At 38.0% G+C, this 20,494-nt stretch overlaps 1 protein-coding gene across 3 annotated transcripts in view; it reads left to right on the top strand.

Moving 5' to 3' along the window:
* Nucleotides 1–14,393, top strand: part of ube2f (ubiquitin-conjugating enzyme E2F (putative)) — a 42,640-nt gene extending 28,247 nt beyond the window's left edge. For all 3 annotated transcript variants that reach the window (XR_532886.1, XM_008402380.1, XM_008402372.2), the window contains one exon: nt 13,161–14,393. Coding sequence is in view for 2 of the 3 variants with exons in the window: in XM_008402380.1 (XP_008400602.1) it covers nt 13,161–13,211 (51 nt within the window). In the remaining variant the exon portion in view is untranslated. The remainder of the gene's footprint in view (nt 1–13,160) is intronic.
* Nucleotides 14,394–20,494: the final 6,101 nt, after the last annotated feature.

The raw sequence follows: 20,494 nt of genomic DNA, 5'->3' as shown, positions 1-20,494 counted from the left end.
ACTGATCAGAGGAATAATGAGGTTATTTTTRCGTCTTCACAATTTTGTAGATTTAGACTTTGTCAGATATGAAACAACCAGATCAAATGGGGTCAAAATATCCATCATTTTTTCAAACCTATTGGACCCTTCAAGTTAAAATGTTGTTATTTTTACATTGACAAAACATTAGGTTACTCTCAGACAAGTATGTTGTCAGTGTTGGATGCTGTYATGCTGGATTTGTCCATTTTATGCAGCACAAGAACTAGTAAACATATGGTTCTTGCTCACAGTTCAGTTCTAAAATCCCAGTTCTCTGCATGCTATCASTAATACTAATGGTGCTGGTCGGTGGACCGCAGGAGGTTCATTAGGGGCTTACATATGACTTCAGAGATGGTCTGCAGCGAAGCAGACACCATACGCTTTGCAGTGCTCTGCCTCCTGCTGGATGGTGTCTCAGCACCTTACATTTCTATTTCCGTTCTCTGTTTCCACCAGAGTCTGATGTGCTGTGACGCAGCAGAAAAGATGCAATGTTGGACTAAGAAATGTTAAGRCACTGATGTCTTGTGTAAATATCCGAAGTCTGTTCTGGTAGCAGGAACTACCGGCGGTACGACACCTGAGCTCATCTGAAGATGATYGATGGAAGCRTTAAAAACAAACCTCTTTTAATGCGTTACGTAAATCTATTTTGAGCATATTTAGAGCTGCTTCACCGTCCTGTTGTTCTTCTATGAAGTCGCAACAGCTGAAAACATGAAGTTGTTCAACCATGACCCCCCTCCCGTTGAGTCACAGTGTGCTATAATCAACTTCAGGAGTGAGCGGATAGAGGTGTGGGAGTTGTGTGTGTGTGTGTGTGTGTGTGTGTATGTGAATTCTTTTATATGTAGATGGATTTGCTTTTGTGTGTTGGAGCTTTTAAAGTGGTGCTACTCCTCTGGCTGCTCTCTGAATACATTACCGGTTAAAGTGGCTGAAAGGTAGCATTCTCAGAGGCTGAATCTAGTGTGCAGTTTGTTACCGACTTCAATTTCTGACAACTAGTTTGAGTACTATAATAAATATCTAAAATCCTATTTCTAGATATCCTGGACATTTTTAATCTATTTTAAAACTAAATCAAGGCCAGACAGAGAAGACTACGTTTATCCTTTCAAACATTTCTGTTTGATGATTTGTAAGAGCACTTTAAAAAGCAAACACACACTGACATTTGAAGTCCTTTTTACCAATTATCTTTGCCCAGTATTTATATAAATAGGGCATTTTGACAGACAGATTGCCATCTGGTTTCCTGGCACCCAGAATCTACGACTAWGGTATTTATTTATTTATTTTTATTTTTTATTTTTGCTGTGGAAGTATTTTCTTTGGGTRTCTCTGATTTTAATAAACATKGATTTTTCTTCCTCTTTTGACAACACCTACACTGCCTGAAAATTGCCCACTATAAGTATATTATATATGCTGTCAACAGCAAACTAAAACGACATTAATTTATAAGTTGTAATAAAAACACCACTCCATTTTTTTATTGAAGTCTCTGTATATTTTCAGCCTGCAGTTGATTTGCCCTCCAGCTTCAACAYATCAATTGGTTTCTGTAAATGAGTGTTTTCTTGCAGTAGCATCATCTTAAATGGAACATTTTGAAAAATTCAAACCGTTCATTTGATTATATTTTATTAGATAATCTTAGTAATATCTGTGTGTCACAAAACCACTAATTGCACATTTATAGCTATAAATGGTATTTGTGGTATCCACTCTGTAATACATAAAGACTAGAAAGCACAACATTTAAGTAAGGCAAATACTATGGCATCACATTACTGCCAAAGACCCAGAGGAAGGTGTTAAGCAGTCTCAACAGCACATTTACGGATTGAGAGCGTATAGCTCTGATTGTGGGCATTTCCATTTATTTGCAGACCCATTTGCYWCCCATTCTCCTCCCATCTGTTTGCTCTSRGAGGAAAATTGTGTTTGCTATCTGTGTTTAAAGGGCGTATTTGCCAGGTGTTTGTAATAACTCTTCTGATTGTTCTGATTGGCCAGATTTTAGCTTAAAATCTAGCCATTAAACAACATTATRCAAGTGTATAACTTTGTTGCTTAGCTGATCTTGCTAGTCCTATTTTAACAACATAAATCAAGTGGAAGCRAACAATGGTAYAGGCAGAGCTTATCAATATCTAGCTGCAATATTTATACAAAAATGGCCGTAAAAACTGAACTACAGTGAAACAGGTGAAGAAGTCTCATACTGTCCTCACCGTAATGAAAAGTACGCATTGGTACTTGCAACACAAGGATTGAAAAAGTTTTTTGCCCTAAACCCTGATGTGATATGGAGCATCTGTTCACCTTCTGTTCAAGTATAACACCTCGGAGAATCTGTAACTGCCTCAGCACCACAGTTCACTTCCTCCTTTCCTGATAAAATCTGCACATTTCCACTAATTATACCGATCGTTTGCTGAGACCACCTGTCCTGGTCTCTACCCTCATCAGTTATCTCGTGTGGTTTAGCTTTTCATCAAGATTTAGTCACATCAAGCACGCTGACACACAATCCATTTACTCCATCCTGATTGGAGCTCTGCTCCCCTCATCAGCTTTCCTCCTGCCAGCTCAAAACTCTGTGGGCCTGTGTAGACCCTCATTAGGGTACCAAAGGTAGWCCACATTGATCCTCTTTGTCTCAGTGTGTAAACAGAAACAGAGCTCACTTATTGGGTATGCAGTCTTTAACTCTTTGCAACTCAACAACATCTGGTCAAGTTTCAGTGGATTATTCTATACTATGAAAGTACATTACAGATGATCTGTCTTTGACAAACCACTGAAAAKACTGTTCCTGCACTGTGGGGGCAAGTCAGATGCTCAAATATGTGTCTGCAGGTAAACCAGACTTGGTTATAACATATTTCACAGATAATTGAGTCTTTAGTTAGATTTGTGTGCTCTCTCACTTTTTTCTCTCCTGCAGTGAATGGTGCATGGGGTAATGTGCGTTTGAGAGGTCTAAACCAAACTGCAGCATAACAACAGATCTTATTATTGCTTTTGTTTTCTGCAGACACAGCGCCCTCCACAATAATTGGCACCCCTKTTGAAGATGTGTGAAAAGCCCTTGAACACATTCTGCTGTTTTCACCTTTACTTGAGAAAACCGCAGCATTTTATTAGGATGCATTTATTCAGCTGGTACAAAAACGGCTGTTTCTTATACCAAGTTACCTGTTCAGTTAAAAAACAAACAAACATGAATTTGTTATTGTGGTTTCACTCAATACTGTATTTAAGTTTAAAAGAAAACCTAAAAAAGTCACAAATGTACATTATAATAGCCACTGTTTGATATCGCTGTCAAATACAGTCATTTGAATTGGTCACCTAATGTCTCTCTTTATATTTCATATATTGTGGCAGATGCAGTAGTGGCAGATAAACCTCTTTGGTGTTTTTAGCCCTTGCATTTACACATKATCAGATCTTATTTATCACTGGGCAACTTTTATCCTGAGGTCTAATACATTTCTCTGATGTGATTGCGTTGAAAGGATAAATATTTGGTTTCATTATGCATAAATCAGTCTGATTAATAGACATGATTTCAGTGTCAGATCAGAGCTAGTGCAGAACCAGTTCCTAACTGGTTCTATAAAAAAAAAATGTCACCAAACTGCTCTCCTCCATTAATTATTAAAACCTTACTCGGTTTTATTCTGAGGTTCCCTTAGACTTTGCTGTGCTTGCAAACTGTTTATCTACAAATATTTATGTATTTTTCTTTTTAAAAATGCAAGCAGACTCATTATTATTCCCTGCCAAATTTGTAAAGGCTGCCTTAGACTACAGTTAGTAGTTGTGGTCACCCGATTAATAGTGCTGGAGTAGGGTGCACCACTTCAACAAGGATTCATAATTAAGAACAATCATTAATAAAACAGCTGACACTTTTTATGAACTGAACTGCAAACAGCTGGTAAAAGCTTAGACGTCTGCAGTCAATTGAACCACATTTGCAGCATTGTTTCATTCAACTTCTTTCTAATTTTGAAGCCCAGAGTTTCCTAATTCTACCCCAAATATGACGGAATAATGTGAAATTAACTAAAATTCTTCCTATAACAAGTTAGTTGTTAGTTTTCAAAAGCCCTGGACAGAGGTTTTAATTAATTCCCCCATCCCTACAAACGTTGGTGYAACGGTTGTTTTACTACTTTATTTCATTTTTTTTTTTTTTTTACCTTTGATTTGATGTTGTTATGAAAGTACTACTACTGTTTTTGGACTGGAACTGCAATTCYTCACCTCTTACTTTGTGATAGTTAATGGAATAAACCAATGGGAGTCAATTAAGATAGAATAGATTATAGATAAACCACTGCTAGTTTTGAACAAAGGAGTTCAACTGAGACATGTCTTTTCATTGTAGCATTTGTTTTCTCATTGAAACCTTCTTTTGTTTTTGTTGCARCAGTCATTGCTRAATCACAATTTTTGAATCRCTGCTTTTCAGTAAAAAGTGTAATGAAAAAATTGTTTTTTTGTATAAAAATATTCTTGTGTGAATCCAAATGTGAMAAAAKCTCAAATCCACCATTTTGCAACTTACATTCTGCCTTTAAATCACTCTTGATTTTTGTGTCTGCTTCATGTTAAATGTAGCATCTTGTGGGCTCTRGTTGAGCTTTATTCTCATTTGGAAAGCGAGTGTTTGCATCCATGAGGTTTAATTTACCTCCAGATGWCTGTGATCTGGCTCATGCATTTTGAAAACCTGTACATAACTCTGGATGRGCATAACAACCTGCTGTTAGTGAAAAGGTCCAGAGAAAAKAAGGTTTTATTTACTTAGTRCATTCAGCCCAACCAAAGTTAGTAATTTGCCATCTCAGCCACTTTTCTGCTGAAAGAAAACTTTGAAACAAAGCAAAGGGGAATGTGTTGCTTATGTGATGWCATTAAATGGGTTATTTCACTGATYGTTGTTCTAATTGAATTTRTGTGATGTTAATTAGATCATCTCTTTGTTTTCTCCCACTTTRCTTTGACGCTTTAGTTTCTGGGCATCTACATGTCAGTTTAGGACAATGTTTCTTAGTGTGCTACTTTGTTACCTGAACTAAAAAAACACATGTAAGAAGCCCTAATTGTGWCAAAGTCAATCATGATGTTTGACATTTTCACATTTTCGTTGCTGTCGGCTCACCTTGCAAACAGTTTCCCCTCATAACTGAGAAGAAGAAAGTTGCTTAATGTGATTGTTTCTTGACGTCTGTCATAAATAAAGGTTTACAGCTGAGTTCACAAAGAGCCAACATCTCTGATGTACATGAGGTGTAMGCAGATTTCCAGAAGTACAGGAAGTCATTTAAGGGATTGTTGAAGTTGGGACGTGATGTCCTTTTTGAAGCTGAGAAAGCCAGGAATGAAACGACACTTGCATTTTTTTTTTCAAATCAACTGAAGCCTTACTTTCACATTTTACAAAAACTTTACAAACACTTTTGAAAGTTGATTTTCAGGGAATCTGTATCATTAATATAGCATTTTTGTAGAACTATTTTTTATATTAAARATTTATTTAAACTGGGTGTTAAAGTAGCTCACTGAGACCTGAACTAAAGGACAATCTGCAGTCCTCATTCCAGATTTGACTTTTTCATGACTTTTGTATTTCTACAGATAATATTCAAAGCCAACTTCTCCTGTGAATCAGTTTATGTCACTAGATTGTCATTAGCAGCTAATTAGCCAGTACACGTACCCTCTGCATCGTTAGTTGTTAGAGTCAAATAGGGCTTGTCCAGCAACACAAGTTTGAACTGCATCATTACATTTTGAAAGTTACTTTAACCAACTATAAAGCATCCATCCATCCATTTTCTTGACACCCTTGTCCCTTAGTGGGGTCGGGAGGTGCTGGTGCCTATCTCCAGCTAACGTTCCGGGCGAGAGGCGGGGGTCACTCTGGACAGGTCGCCAGTATATTGCAGGGCAACACAGAGACACACAGGACACGCAACCATGCACACACACACTCACACCTAGGRACAATTTAGACAGACCAAGTAACCTGACAGACATGTTTTTGGACTGTGGGAGGAAACTGGAGTACCCGGAGAAAACCCACGCATTGCACAGGGAGAACATGCAAACTCCATGCAGAAAGACCGGGGCCGGGAATCGAACCCAGAACCTTCTTGCTGCAAGGCAACAACTCTACCAACTGCGCCACTGTGCAGCCCAACTACAAAGCAAATATTTGTATATTACAAACAAAAGCTGATACTTATTTTCTAGTGACACCTAGTGACCCTACCTATTTTCTTGTCTTGCACTGATTGCTTTTTCCTTAATTCAGCTAGTTTTTTGTCTATTCCTGGCAGTAGTGGCCCACTCCTTTAAGAAACTGATAATCAGTTCATGTGGATTTACTTWATGCAGGAGACATGTACATCATTTGTTTTTTTGCATAATATTTTTAAAGGTGAGCATTCATAAATCCAAATGTAGAATACTCAGTGTGCAAAAGAAATCTAACTGTATTTGTGTTTTAATATCAAATTATATTACGTTTTTACTTGGTTTTGTGCAGGAGTAGAATTAATTATTGACAGCATAATGACTGGTGTGATATTACAATATTTTGAATTGAGAAACATAGTGTAATGTAGTATTTTTCTGTTTTGAAGCAKGCATAAAGTGATGCCTGCTTGTGTTTTTCTACTCCATTTCAGCCAAAGTAAAAAAAACAAGCAAGAAAAACAAACAAGATTTCTTTTTTTCATTCACTGTAAKGAAATAATATCTTAAAACATCTTGCAGACTTGCAGCTGACTTCCTGGATTTTATTGTTGTCAGTCTTAGTTATATCAATTYATGCACTTTATGGTACTTCAGGGGTTTTATTTGATGATTTTATTTTTCTTTTCAAACTCTGAGAACAAAAAGATTCAGTTGCTTACAGCAGGCTTCTTCTGAGTCAGTTCACCACTACCATTTATTTTAAAACCTTACTGTGCCACATAGATATTAAGTATAATAATCACATTCCTCTCGCAGTTTTGAAGTATCAAAAAAATGTTCAGTAGAAGAGCATACTCTGCAGAAATGTGTCTCCTCTGTGGATAGATTCATAAATAGCCGACATCTTTTGTCACTGGCAGGCGTCCAGCGTTTACATCCATGTTTCCACACATCATTTTTAACGCCATATGTTGCTCTTCCCCCTTGTCGACATGTTTAGGCTCACGTTCTCTYGCTTCCTCACTCGTACCCCAGTGACCGTTCTGAAGCCCAGCGCTGCCTGCGTAACTAACTCACTACTGGAACTGATGCATTGATGTCAGTGCTGCACACTTGAATGTGAACAATCCTGTTGGAGAGCAACATTAGCACAGAGAAATAGCAGTGATTTAATGGCCAAGACCCCTGGGGTGGTGGATGAGTAAATGGAAATAACGAGCATAAAAGATGACAAGAAGGGAGGGTTAGAAGAGACTGGTAGGCTGATGCTGCATAGCACCAAAATATGAGTGTGACGTCTTTACAAAAATAATAAATTGCTTTTACATTCAGGTATTGAAAACTTTTCCAGGCAGTTAGCTGCCGCTAATCCTATTATCGCCATGAATCAACATTGTGATGCGGGAACTTCTCAGTGTGGCATCATGTTGAAGTAGTTTTATTAGGTTTGTTCTGATTTGGGTTTTTTTTTTATAGACTTTTGTTCCTAATTGTCTTTTGTTGAGTCGTTGCATGTTTCGAAAATGATTCCCTCTGGTTTTGGATGCTGTGCAGAGGAAATCCTCGTTCTTGCTAGTGGTTAAAGATGTGATCTGCTGCAAAAACAGTCTAAAAGAAAAATTACTGCTTTCTTCTTATTGTCGAAGCTCTTTCTGTTTCTTTTTTTTTTTTACCACAACAGCGACTTAAGTGAAACTTAAGTACTACATGATTAACCACATTTAATCTCTTTTAAAGTTAGTTAAAACTTTTCCATTATACCATGAAAATAGTTGTTTAAACTTGAAATTGACTGTGATGTAAACTACAAAAAACTCTATCAAAAAGACTTTGTGCTGCTAGTCCAACCTTGAAACCATCAGGGGGTGGAATATCTCAATCATATATAGTTTTATTCCAGTGTTTCTACGTTAGAAGGTCAGGCACTAAATCCCTCTGAAGAAATGCGAGTCTTTTGGGAAACTTTCTGCATTTTAAGTGGATCTTTTTGTGCCCCAAGGTAAATCTCTCTCATATAAAATAAAGATGAGTTACTAATAATGCAGAAAGGCATATTTAGACATGTAAATGAAGAAAATTGTGTTGCACTGTGGTTATGTGAAACATCTCATCCCATATTGACAAAATGTAGAAGGGTTCAGGAAAGAAGCGTTTTGAGAAAGAAGGCAATTTGCCATCTGCCAAATTCTATGGTGATGATCTGTTAGCAGCTTTTCTACAGATGGGAGGAAGCGGTTAGATTAGCTCACTGGGAAGGCTCGCACTGGAAGTAGATGCCCAGTCAACCCAGTACAGATAGTGGGAGACAGTAGATGTCTCCCACGCCAAGCATGAAGATTTGCTGGACTGGAGAGCATGGTTTTATTTTCACTTATTGTAAATAGTCTACTGTCTTGAATGCACACATACACATGCACATTATGTACATTTAAAACAAAAATTCTACCCAGTTGCACATTTCTTTGGATCAAAGTAAGCTACTTTTGATAAGTGCACAGTATCTTAAGTTGTAATTCTACCCTTGGTGTATAGTATGTAATTCTCAATTTATTATAAATATATATATATATATATTAGAGATGTGCCGATCATGTTTTTTCCTTCCGATTCCGATCACCCATGAAGGCCGATCACTGATACCGATCACATAATTATTATTTTTTTAATCATAAGCACTACCGGTTACATTATGTGGAAAAAGGAACCATAAATTCCCCTTAATTTAGACAAAAACTTGTTTTTAATAACTTTTTCCAAGAAAAACACAAAACAGGCATTGTGCAAATTGTACTGCTATCAGTAATACTATCTTTAACAGACTGATAACATATGAAGGCTCTGAAGAGGCTAAATAATGCAAAGAGCCAAAATAAAACCTCTCAACATTGTCAAAAAAATTCAAGTATAAAACATAACATTCAAAGGCAAATACAAGTTCCATTACAATAAACAATCCAGAGTTACTGAATGAAAACTTCCTGATAGCATGGCGGCTAGCTGATTACTGCTAGTTCTGATTGGCTGTTTCTGACTGAGCGGAGTAATTATGCAGAGCAGGGAGGAGATCGATTATTTCTTTAGAGATTATCTGTCTCATGTTAGGACAGCGAAAGTTTTAATACGTATGTAAAATTAATTTTTTAGGTTAGATGCTGCAGCTTTAAACAGAGGTTTGGTGTGAGAGTCACTACCAGGTGGAGCAGAAGCGGCGCTCCGTCTGTGAAATATTACTACCTGTAGCGAGTAGCAGCGGTTCGACAGCGGGAACAGAACCAGCGTCTTACATCGCACCTCGAAGACTTAAAAATAATTTTGCGGGTTATTTGTTTAGCTTTCTGACCGTCATGCTAATCCGGGTGAGTGTTTGTAGCTGTGCGCTGCTTTACCTGCTATCTGATCCTCCATATGTCTTTTTTACTGCAGTGAGCCTCGATGTAGCCAAACTCCGTCAAGTATTGTTTTTATCCCATATTAAATTCGTTGTGTTGATGCATTTTGACCTGCTTCAATTTTCCGCCGCAACACGCAAACTTCCCCATTCACTCAGTGCGATATAGTTACACATCATTTAGGATTTGTTGCTGCGTGTTTGCTCAGTGTGAAGTAAAGAGACCAGCTGCACAGGCAGGCTGAGAAATGAGATGCAGGTGATCGGTTTGTGTGATCGGCAACAAGAGGCCGTGATCGGCRATCACCGATCATACACTTTTTCACGGAAATCRGCCGATTATGATCGGTGGCYGATTTTTTTTTTTTTTTGTCTTCATGTGAACATACATACCTGTCACTTTGCTGTTGCCGTACCTAATTTAGCCACTGTGGTAAAATAAAGGATATTTTTATTTAATTCTAAAATCAGACCTTTGGGAAACACTTTTGAGTTTATGCTGATTTTTCTGCTTCTACAATGAATTTAAATGATTAATTTGTTTAAAACGGTTAATCATAGACACAACATTCAAACCCCAGATTCAYTCATTTTTCAATTAGATGTAKAGAAAGTGACCAAAAATACTATCAAAWATGAAATTGCATCGGTCATATTTAAGGTTAACACAATGTCCTGGCTGTTGTTGAAGTTAATTAACTTCCCTAAAACATGTCTGTGCTTTGATCGTGCTTGCCCAGTGATCCCATTTAGAGTAGTTTCTTTCTTATCTGTTGCCTTCAGCTGAATGAACAGTTTAGTTTGGCTTTGTCYGTTTTTGTATGTTCTGCATAAAAGGCTGCACTTTAACAAGAGAGCTGTTGTAGTTCAAATTAACAGTCTCTGGTCTTTGATCCAAATCCAGGATGACGTGCGCACGGACTGCAAGGCATTCTCTGTGAGGTTTCACCAAATATTTGGCTGAAGGGATGTAGACACAAGCAACCAAAGCCAATAAAGTCTCTAGAAAATACAGCAAGCTGTTGTGTGAGGAGAGATAGGCAGCAAAATGTCAAAACAGAACAAGGCAAAGCGATCATGCAAAGAGCTCCCTTTAGAGCAGATTTACCCGGGAGGTATGGGTCAAAAGAACTATAGAAACCGACTGACACAATGCTTGGATTGTATGCATGGTTGAAAAGATGAAATACATATCACAAAGGTATGGTCAAGTTAAAAGAGAGCGAGTTAGAAAGAGATGGTAAACATGATTGGCAGGAATGTGACCAAGGAAAAGTCTTCTGCAAGCATGAATTCTGCTTTGTCACAGTTTTATCCGTTCAATGACAGTGTTTAATAAAAACCAGAAAAACTGAAGTAGTGGGGATGCACCAAGATGGAAATTCAGGCCGATATTGATATCCGATATTAATATTGCTGTTATGGCCGTTAACCAATATTTAAGTGTTATGTATATTTCACTACAGTTTTGACAGTTTGTGGAAAAAAACAGATGCAAATAAATATTGGTTGTTCATATCGACCATATCTGTTCATATCTGCTCAGTCTCACACCATTTCGCCTCACAACATTGGTCAGAAGACCAATGCTGAAATAGTTTGACCAGAGCCAGGTGTCACAACTTTCATCACCGCTCTATGTCAATGACAGACGATTTCGGTACTTTGGATATAGTAAATGACAGGCTTCACTCTAGGTGTGTTTGATCTTTCTTGGCCAATGATGTGGTTTTGCTCATTGTCTCCATCAATGGGATGCTGTGAAGAAGTTGACAATAATCCCTTTGGTCTTCCTAATAGTGAGGGAGAGATTGTTGTCCTTACACCGTTGGAGCAGTTGGCTCACCTGTAGTCAGTTTCATCGTTGTTTGTTGGTGATGAGGTCCACTACAGCCGCATCATCCAGACTTAATGATGTGGTTAGTGCTGCAGGTGTGTGTGCACAGTCATTGATCAGTAGTGTGAAAAGCAGCAAACTGTGTTTTTATATTAAACTGCCTGATGTCCAAACTTCATCAGCAGACGGACTGTGGTTTGCGTCTCTCAATTTAATTACAAAACAAACCGTTATTATCAATTAATAACGGTTAATTGATAACSGTAATTAACTCGTCAAAGTGGTTGGCTTTTTCTTCATCTTGACATAGGAGTCCTACTTCATGTTATTCAGGCCGTGGTCATCAGAGTCTGAGACTGACCCCATGAAGGAAAACAAGACTCACCCTTTCACCTTCCCTGGGGATTACTTAGTTCAGTTCTGTTGAATCCCTGGATGGCAGTAGGATCATAAATATGTTATTTTATGCTTTAGGCAGTCTGTAGCCCAGCCAAAGAACAAACAAAGGTCACATAAGTCATACATTCAGATTCAGGAAAGACATATTTAGTTTTAGATTTTGKGAAATGTGGAGAAAGTGAGCAAAAATGTCCACAGAACTAATGCATATTTAATTTACTGCTGCAGAAAAATGTCACGTACCCTAAGTGAGCTGTTTTTTATGGCTTTTTTCTTTGAAAAGATGCTTTTTTGCAMAGTCTCAACGTCTTYCCACTGAAGAAATATGACTCACTAAATGTATGGTGACACTGAAGAAGGATATATTTATATACATATGACTAATTTGTGACTTCATTATCAGTCACATCACCCCTGGTTATCCTGGGAATAGTACATGTGGTTGCTTTTGCTTTGCTTATGGATATCCAGTAGCTTACTGTGTGCTGCCATAAACAATGTGTTTTAAGTGTTCATACCCACTGACCATTTTATCAAAAACAAATCTTATAACATGCTTTCACATTAGAACCACAGACATTAATGGATAAAACTAATAAAAAGCAGTAAATGATTGAGAAGTAGAAGACAAAGTAGCAATTTMTTTACTTGTGTTTGTATAAAAATGGGGCTGCACAGTGACGCAGTTGGTAGAGCTGTTGCCTTGCAGCAAGAAGGTTCTGGGTTCGATTCCCGGCCCCAGTCTTTCTGCATGGAGTTCTCCCTGTGCATGCGTGGGTTTTCTCCGGGTACTCCGGTTTCCTCCCACAGTCCAAAAACATGACTGTCAGGTTAATTGGCTTCTCCAAATTGCCCCTAGGTGTGAGTGTGAGTGTGTATGGTTGTTTGTCCTGTGTGTTTCTGTGTTGCCCTGCGACAGACTGGCGACCTGTCCAGGGTGACCCCGCCTCTCGCCCGGAACGTTAGCTGGAGATAGGCACCAGCACCTCCCGACCCCACTGAGGGACAAGGGTGTCAGAAAATGGATGGATGGATGTATAAAAATGACCTGGTCTTGCATTCCTTTCACATTTCAGTTATGTGCTACTTCTGTTTGTGCTTCGCATAAAGTCAAAATAGGTTGCCTTGAAGTCAATGTGAAGGATTTTAAAGGTCATCAGTAGTTTTTTCGTTGCATTTTAGAGTTGCACATACGGCAAATAGAAGCATCTCAATAGTGTTTAATCTTCCATAACGCTCATCTTATCTTTCCCTCTTGTCCCCCCTCCCCTCTTTTCCACTCAGGAGGATTTTCGAAGTAAGGTTCAAGATTACATCAAGCACTACGCCAGATGATARATGCATCGGCTTCCCCCAGCAGCCGTGCGACAAACAACCAAACTGCTCTACCTTGCCTCTGCTTATCTGGCCGACTCCTCCACGTGTGAAACAGCAGCAGACTCTTTGACTCTTACTACTCCCCTCCACCTCTATATGACACGGCAACCCCCGCAATAAACTTCACACTGCAGAAATAATAAAAAAAAGAAAAAAATAGTAAAAAAAACGAAACAGAATTATGACTGCTTCAAAGGAAGGACTTGCAAACGAAATATATGCTTTAATTATGCTAATAAGTTGATTGTTACAGCAGCAACAATGTCTGAGTCGGCGCCTCGCTAAGGTGAACACGAGCCTGTTGGGWACGAGCCGTGGCAGGAAAAACACAACATGGAGTYTCACATGACGTTTCACCGAAAAAGACCAGAAGTCACACTTGGCTGTTTTTAAATACAAGCTGAGAAAAGAACAAATATCTGTTACTATCAGCTCTCTGTTTCAGTGCCTGCATTGTTTGTGTTGTTTATGAGAAAGTGCATGGGAGTCCACAAATGTTCACACATGCAAAAAAAAAMCAACAACAACAAAACAACAAAAAAGAGGGTGAGCACACACACTCACACGCGAAGGTTSCTCATTAGACAGCATGTGAATGATCACGTTTTGTTTCCGTTCTCAGAGCATGTTTGCGTTGTCCTGTGCTCAGCATTTAAATCACCTCTAATCTCTTTATACGTTGCTTCCAAGTTCTCCAGGTCTTTTTCTTTTGACTTTGTTGACTTTATTACCATAGTTTTTAATAATTTACAGAAATTGGGGGCGGTTTAAAATCTTTGCACAGTTCTCCAGCAGGTTACACACACAAAACATCTCATAGAGATCATTTGAGTGTTTTCAGCTCCAGATACATAAAATACTGCCATGAAAAACAAAAAGCCACATGTATCGTTTTTTTGTTTTTTTTTATTCACCCCCTTCTTCATCTGTGCTCTTCACACCTTCGTATCTCGATCACGGTGTGTATGAGGAGCTTATTGCAAACTAACAGTGCAATCCAAAAGTGCTTTGACATCTCACTGGCAAAGTTGGYTTTGTACTTAAATACTATCAAGTTTTAAGTGAAATCATGAGGACTTTAAATGACTGGTTCAGATTTAATTTTTGCACCCATGAGAAATAAATGGTGATGGACTTTTACCTGTTTGGTTTTTATTCCAGTTTCTCTTGATTTAATTAAGAAGCAATGGAACTGAAGTTAACATCACCTTACTTGATATCTTATAGCTAAAATATTTGGGGTAAAACTATCAGCAGTTGATAAAAATCATGAACTTGGTAGAGTTCAGATGATCCTTCGAACATCCTGGATGCAACAATTTGAATGACCAGGTCTGTCATTTAAATGAAATGTTTACGACTTGTATTTGGATGCTTCTTTGATATCCGGTCAAAGTGGACAACTCTAAAAGTATCAACATCTTTWYACTCAGAGSTTTATAATAAATTAACTGCATTAATATGTTAGAGACTCATAAAATATGTGCTATTTCAGTTTAATTTAGAAAGGAAAATGTTCTCATTTTGAAAGGTAATACAAACTTCATTTTTTAGGTTGATATGGGTTTGGAAGCGCTGCAAAAAGAAACAAATACTGTTTTTTTATTTTAAAATGAAAATTACACAGAAACAACCTATGCTAGCTACATATTCTTCTTCATATAGGAGAATATGTAAAGCAGCATTTGGTAATGGAGAATTTCACTTTTATGCATTTTTCACATTTATCTTCTTAACAAACAAAAATAACTTAAATGAATCATTTTATTCTGTTTACTCAAAATTGGGTTTGCAACTTTGAGTAAACAAAGTTACCCTTTACCACTAAAGGGTCTTTTAGGTTTTCTACAGCTACAGAACCTTTAAAAAGCGTCCACCACCTTGGATGTTTGAACCTTTTTATTGCTTTTACAAATCAATCATGARCAACAAAATTTGTATTTTTTGACCAACGGAAATTACAAAACCCCTCTAATATCAAAGTGGAAGCTGATTTCTGCAACATAATAAAGTTAAACTATATGTATTTTACATAGAAGTGATTGCATAAATATTCTCTCCTTTTAAAGTGACTGACCTAATTCAACAGAGGACCAGCGAACTGGTACTGGTAGTCTCGCAAGTAAGAAAACATCCTGAAGCGTTCATCTAAAGCTACAGAGAAATGGTTTGGAGACAACAAGGTTGATGTTCTGGAGTGGCCTAATCAAAGCCCAGAACTCAATCCCACAGACTTGAAAGATTCTGTTCAGCTTAGCAGGAAGAGTGGAGCTTCTGCATCCAGATGTGCAGCCTGACTTAGATCTATCCACAGCTGGGGTATCTGCCAAAGCTACATTTACGAAATATTGACTTGAAGGGGTTAAATATTTGTCATCAATGTTTTTATTTTAAATATTTACATTTTTTGGTAATTTTTTACTGTCAAAAWCTAATTTTTATGTTGCTTTTGCAGTCACGACCTCTTCCTCTGAGAGTGGCTTTTCAGCTTCTTTTGAGAAACGACGTTCTTTTACCAGACTCMACCAGCAGCTTCACCGAGTCTTTTTCTGTTGCTCTGAGGACAACACACATATTTGCACAAACGTTTAGACGGTCACAGTGTGACATGAATATGATGTGACTTGCCAGCATGATTTCTTCCTTCTCTTCTTCTTTTTTATCATTCTGTTCCAGGTTTTTAACTTCTTTTTTCCCCACTGGTGAAAATAAATGCAATGATCGCACTGTGTTCTGCTGAAATGAAAAACCCATCAGTGAGACAAACAAAGGCCAGTTAAAAGCAGCTGTGAAATGTCTGCTCTGAAGCATGTCTTAAGGCTAAAGTAATAGACAWTGGGTGCAAAACTATCTTTCAAAATTGGCCTCAAGGTTCATTTTATGGTGTCTTGTGGTTTTCTTTTGTCATGCAGTTTCAATGTTTTCTCTTTAAAGTCATTACTTTTTCCTAGTRGATTTGTGGACTAGTGGGGAGGGAGAGCAAATATCCATTTTTATTCTTTCTCTCAAAAAGGAAAATATCAGAAACTATTTTTCAATAACTTAAAAGTTTTCTCTTAAGCATTTAATGCCTTTTTTTAATGCAGTGTATTGTGATGTTATCTTCTATCAATTCAAGCTACAACCTGACAAACTAYCCTGCTTTGTCTTTCACCAACCAGTGCTGCCACATCTTTTACTGCAGTTTGGTGGCGTACAGTCCTTTCTTCTTCTGGGTTCCCTACATTGTTGGACGGTTTGATGAGGTGRAGCTACAAAGCTAATTGATTTACATTCATCAGCAGCTTTGTAATGCACACATGTTCAGTTGCTTAAATTTGCTAAAGTTCAAACCAAGCCTCAGGATGGGTAATAGGTGATTTAAGTTGCTTTGAATGTGCCACATAGTTGTTGGTGCTTGACAATAACGGATTGTTTTAATCCTAATCACCTCTATAAGGCTCACTGTTTTCATAAAGGACTTAGAAAAACTGTACTTTTCATTCCACAAACTGGTAGAGAGGCACTCTGTCCTATTCGTACCCACAATAACTGACTGCATCTCCCTACTGTCAGCGATTCGTACAATTTGACTTGGTTGAGAGAGAACTGCAGACAGTGCAGATGTCTGTCAGTCACACACTGCACCAACCTTTGGAGGATCCACAATCGAACTGTACACTTGCCCTGTGGGTACTGCATATTGCATTATCCTGGGCCTGCAGTGACAGCTGACAGCGTCAACCGGGTAACGAGACGGGTTAGTGCTGTAAATCCTATTTCTTTCCATTTTCTGGCCCCAACAAGCATTGTTGAGCGCGAATACAATCTCCAATAAGCTCTTGCAAAACAGCTTCAATTATCCTGCAGCACATTTTCTTCCCCTCACCTTTGAGGAGACGAGGAGAGGAAGAAAAATAACAAGAAGCTGAAGAAATCCCTGTGGACGGCACACCTGACTGCCACACATACGAGGAGCTTAATCAGCCTAAATGATGACGGGTCATTTATCACAGAAATTGGCTGAAGCCAGCACCTTTTGTAACTTGGGGCAATATTTTGACCAGTGGACAATTTAAAGGGTGTAGGTTCTAACAAAGATCTTGACTCGCAGAGATAGTTAGCAGCAGAGAAGCTGAAAATATATTTTGCCAGAGGCTAGAGTGTTAAGAGAATTATTTATTTATTTTTTTTTTTACTCGAAGAGTCAGACTGAACAAAAGTAGATTTCATTTCAGAAAACTTTTAACAGCAGCTGAGCCGGTGGAGTTAATAATCGCTGCTTCCTGTATGTGCATGTTTTCTTGATCTGGTGAACAAGGTTCCCTACATSAGCRCATTTCCCTTCTGCCTTTTCATTCTTTCAGATCGTCTGTCAGAATGAATAACCTATTCTCTTCTTTATCACATGACTCATCTCCTTAGTCATATTCTCACTATCTTATGRGGAAATCAAATGGAAAAAGAGCAGCAATTATATTTCTGCTGGCATAAATGATGTCCATTTATTATCATGGATGAGTGCAGTGCTGGAGTTTGTGGAGGGTAGCTTCTTTTTGCTGGTTAAATTGAGGATGAGCTGTTTATGGTTTTAACTGTTGATCCATTACCTGCTAAACTCTTAGARGTGGCCTATTATGCTTCCTTAAACAGATTAGGATAGATCTTTGGGCAAAACAAAACATGTTCATTGCATTTTTTTGCACAATATCATTCTTTGATAATGAGATTTCAATCTGGTCAGGCCAACTTAGAGCTCCTTTCAGAATGAGCTGCACCCCAACTCAACACTTACATGAAAATGACTGGAAACAGATGCACAATTATACAACCGTACATTGAAAAGCAGAAGTGGAGCCTCCTGCACAACCAACAAGGCGTGGTTTCTGGATGGTACGTCTACAATATAACACTCGTCTTTCCCAGCAGCCATTGTACAGCAGTAAAATCAGCTGACCAAACATACTGGAGCTCAGTTTCAGTCGCTTGATAAAAGGACTGAGGTTGCTAGGTAACGACACAGTGCCTTTGGAATTTGAGAGGTTTTTGAAAAAAAACAAACAAAAAAACATTAATTTATTACCAAAATATGGTTGAAGAAATTTCTTAAGCGCTTGGACTAAATAGTAGAGACCTGAATGGATCGTATATAAAATATACAAACTATGAATTTTGCATCATAGGTCCCCTTTAAACTAAGCTGTCCACAATGCTCTGTTGCTTTTATCACTTCATTGGCTCTCCAGGTAAAATTTGAAAACTTGATTTTTGTTTTAGATATGTGCACAAAAAATATATATATTTGGCCTTCCAATGAATTAATTGAGAGAACAATAATGCCATTGGAGATTAGGTTCAACATAAATCTCCTCCTCTCAATCTCTCACTCACTTATTTCCCACCTCGCTTTATTTCTCTACTCCAACACAAAGTGGTAATTCAGTCCCCGGTAGTGTGTTAAAAAACAATTGGATCCCCGTAGACATTCGGTTTGATTTCACTTTGTGCTCATAAATTGTAAGCCTGGGCAGCCTGAGTGTCGCCTCAGGGCAATAACCTGTGGTTTTCTATTAGGGAGAATAAATGACAAAAAGTCTCAGTCCAGTCAGGATTCTGTAACACRCGCAACATGCCAGTCATCATCTCAGAGCAATCTCTGTAAGTCTTGCTCCGGGAAAACTCGTGTAAATCTTGGCTCAAKGCACTGAGATGAAGTGTTTTTAAGGTTTGGATGAGGATAAGARTGGMCTTCGATGATGTACAGAGGATGRTGGTTAGCTTTTTTGTGGAGGTTTGGTGCAGATGCCCAAATTGTCTGAGTGAAGAGGCGCAGAATGCGATGTGCTTGGAGTCAGAGCCATTAGCCGAGTATAAAACATCAACACTTATTTATCCTGCTTATGTTCAACAATGGAAAGACGGGTTGGATTTTTTTTACAGCTACGTCCACCAGAAAGAGTTTTTGTTTATGATCTCCATGGCAACATCTCTGAATCCATCTAGCTATGCTGTTAGTGATAGCAGCTAAACTTCAATTTATTTATTGGGATGTTGTGTTATAGACTAACACAAAGTAGCACGTAATGGTGAAGTAGAAGGAAAATAATAAATGATTGTCAACATTTTTTTGGTTTTAAAAATAAAAATATAAAAATTTAACCATATTCAGCTCCTCGTTCTCCCGAGTCAGTTCCTTCTCAAGCCACCTTAAATTTGAATTTTTTTCCCCATAAAGCTTTCAAGTCTTACCACAGATTCTTAATTTGATTTAGATTTGGACTTTGACTGGGCCATTTGTAACAAATACCTTAATCTTAAACTTTCTGGTTATGTGTTAATAGTCGTTGTCCTGCTGGTTGTCCTCGAGATCAAAGTCTTTTCCAGTGTTGAAACAAGTTTTCTTCAAGAACTGCCATGTATCCAGCTTCATACATCTTCCCATCAACTTTGACCAGGTTTAAAGTCTCTGCTGAAGAAACTCGTCCCCACAGTATGATGCTGTCACCACTGTGTTGTGTTCACGGTCAAATACTGGTTTGCGTGTTGGCCAAAAAATATATCTTGGCATCATCTGTCCAGAGCACCTTCTTCCATGTTTTTGGCTTTAATAGTGAACAACGAATAGTTTTACTGTCAGCAGATTACTTGTGAAGGCACGTGGTTGCACTAGAGGTTATTTATATGTACCAGAGTAAAATGGTGCATATCAAAATCAAAATTATATATCTTTATTCTGCTAAAACACCATAAGTTTTTTTTTTCCTACTTATCAGTAATACACTTCACCTCTTTGTTTTGGTTTATCAAAAAAATAATAAAAAGCCACAAATTTGCAGCAGATAATGTTCAAGACCCCATATACTGCTGCTGGTGTTTGGAAGCATTTTTCATTAATACGACCTTAACAAAAAGGCCAGCTTTCTTTTATTCTATATTTTTGATGTATATAAAATAAAAGTAAATAACTTGGTACTCCCCTCTCCTCTGATAATCGTTATAAAAGACGCTGCTGAGTTAAAAAAAAAAAAAATGTTGCTGTGAGTGTTTACAAATAGTTTTTACAGCATTTGTTGATTTTTTCCGCTTAGACGTTCCTTCGGCTGTCAGTTTGACAGATGATCAATAAAAGCGGAGATTGCTTTTGGTGAAATCAAACTTACACCCTTCTGTTTGTTGCTGATCATAATTTCATGCTGCCAGTTTCACATCTACTGCAGGTTTTCTCACCAACAGTCCACACACACACACACACACACACACAC

The sequence above is a fragment of the Poecilia reticulata genome, linkage group LG2, assembly GCF_000633615.1.
Source record: "Poecilia reticulata strain Guanapo linkage group LG2, Guppy_female_1.0+MT, whole genome shotgun sequence".
Classification (NCBI taxonomy): domain Eukaryota; kingdom Metazoa; phylum Chordata; class Actinopteri; order Cyprinodontiformes; family Poeciliidae; genus Poecilia; species Poecilia reticulata.
This window is presented reverse-complemented; position numbering and strand designations above follow the sequence as displayed.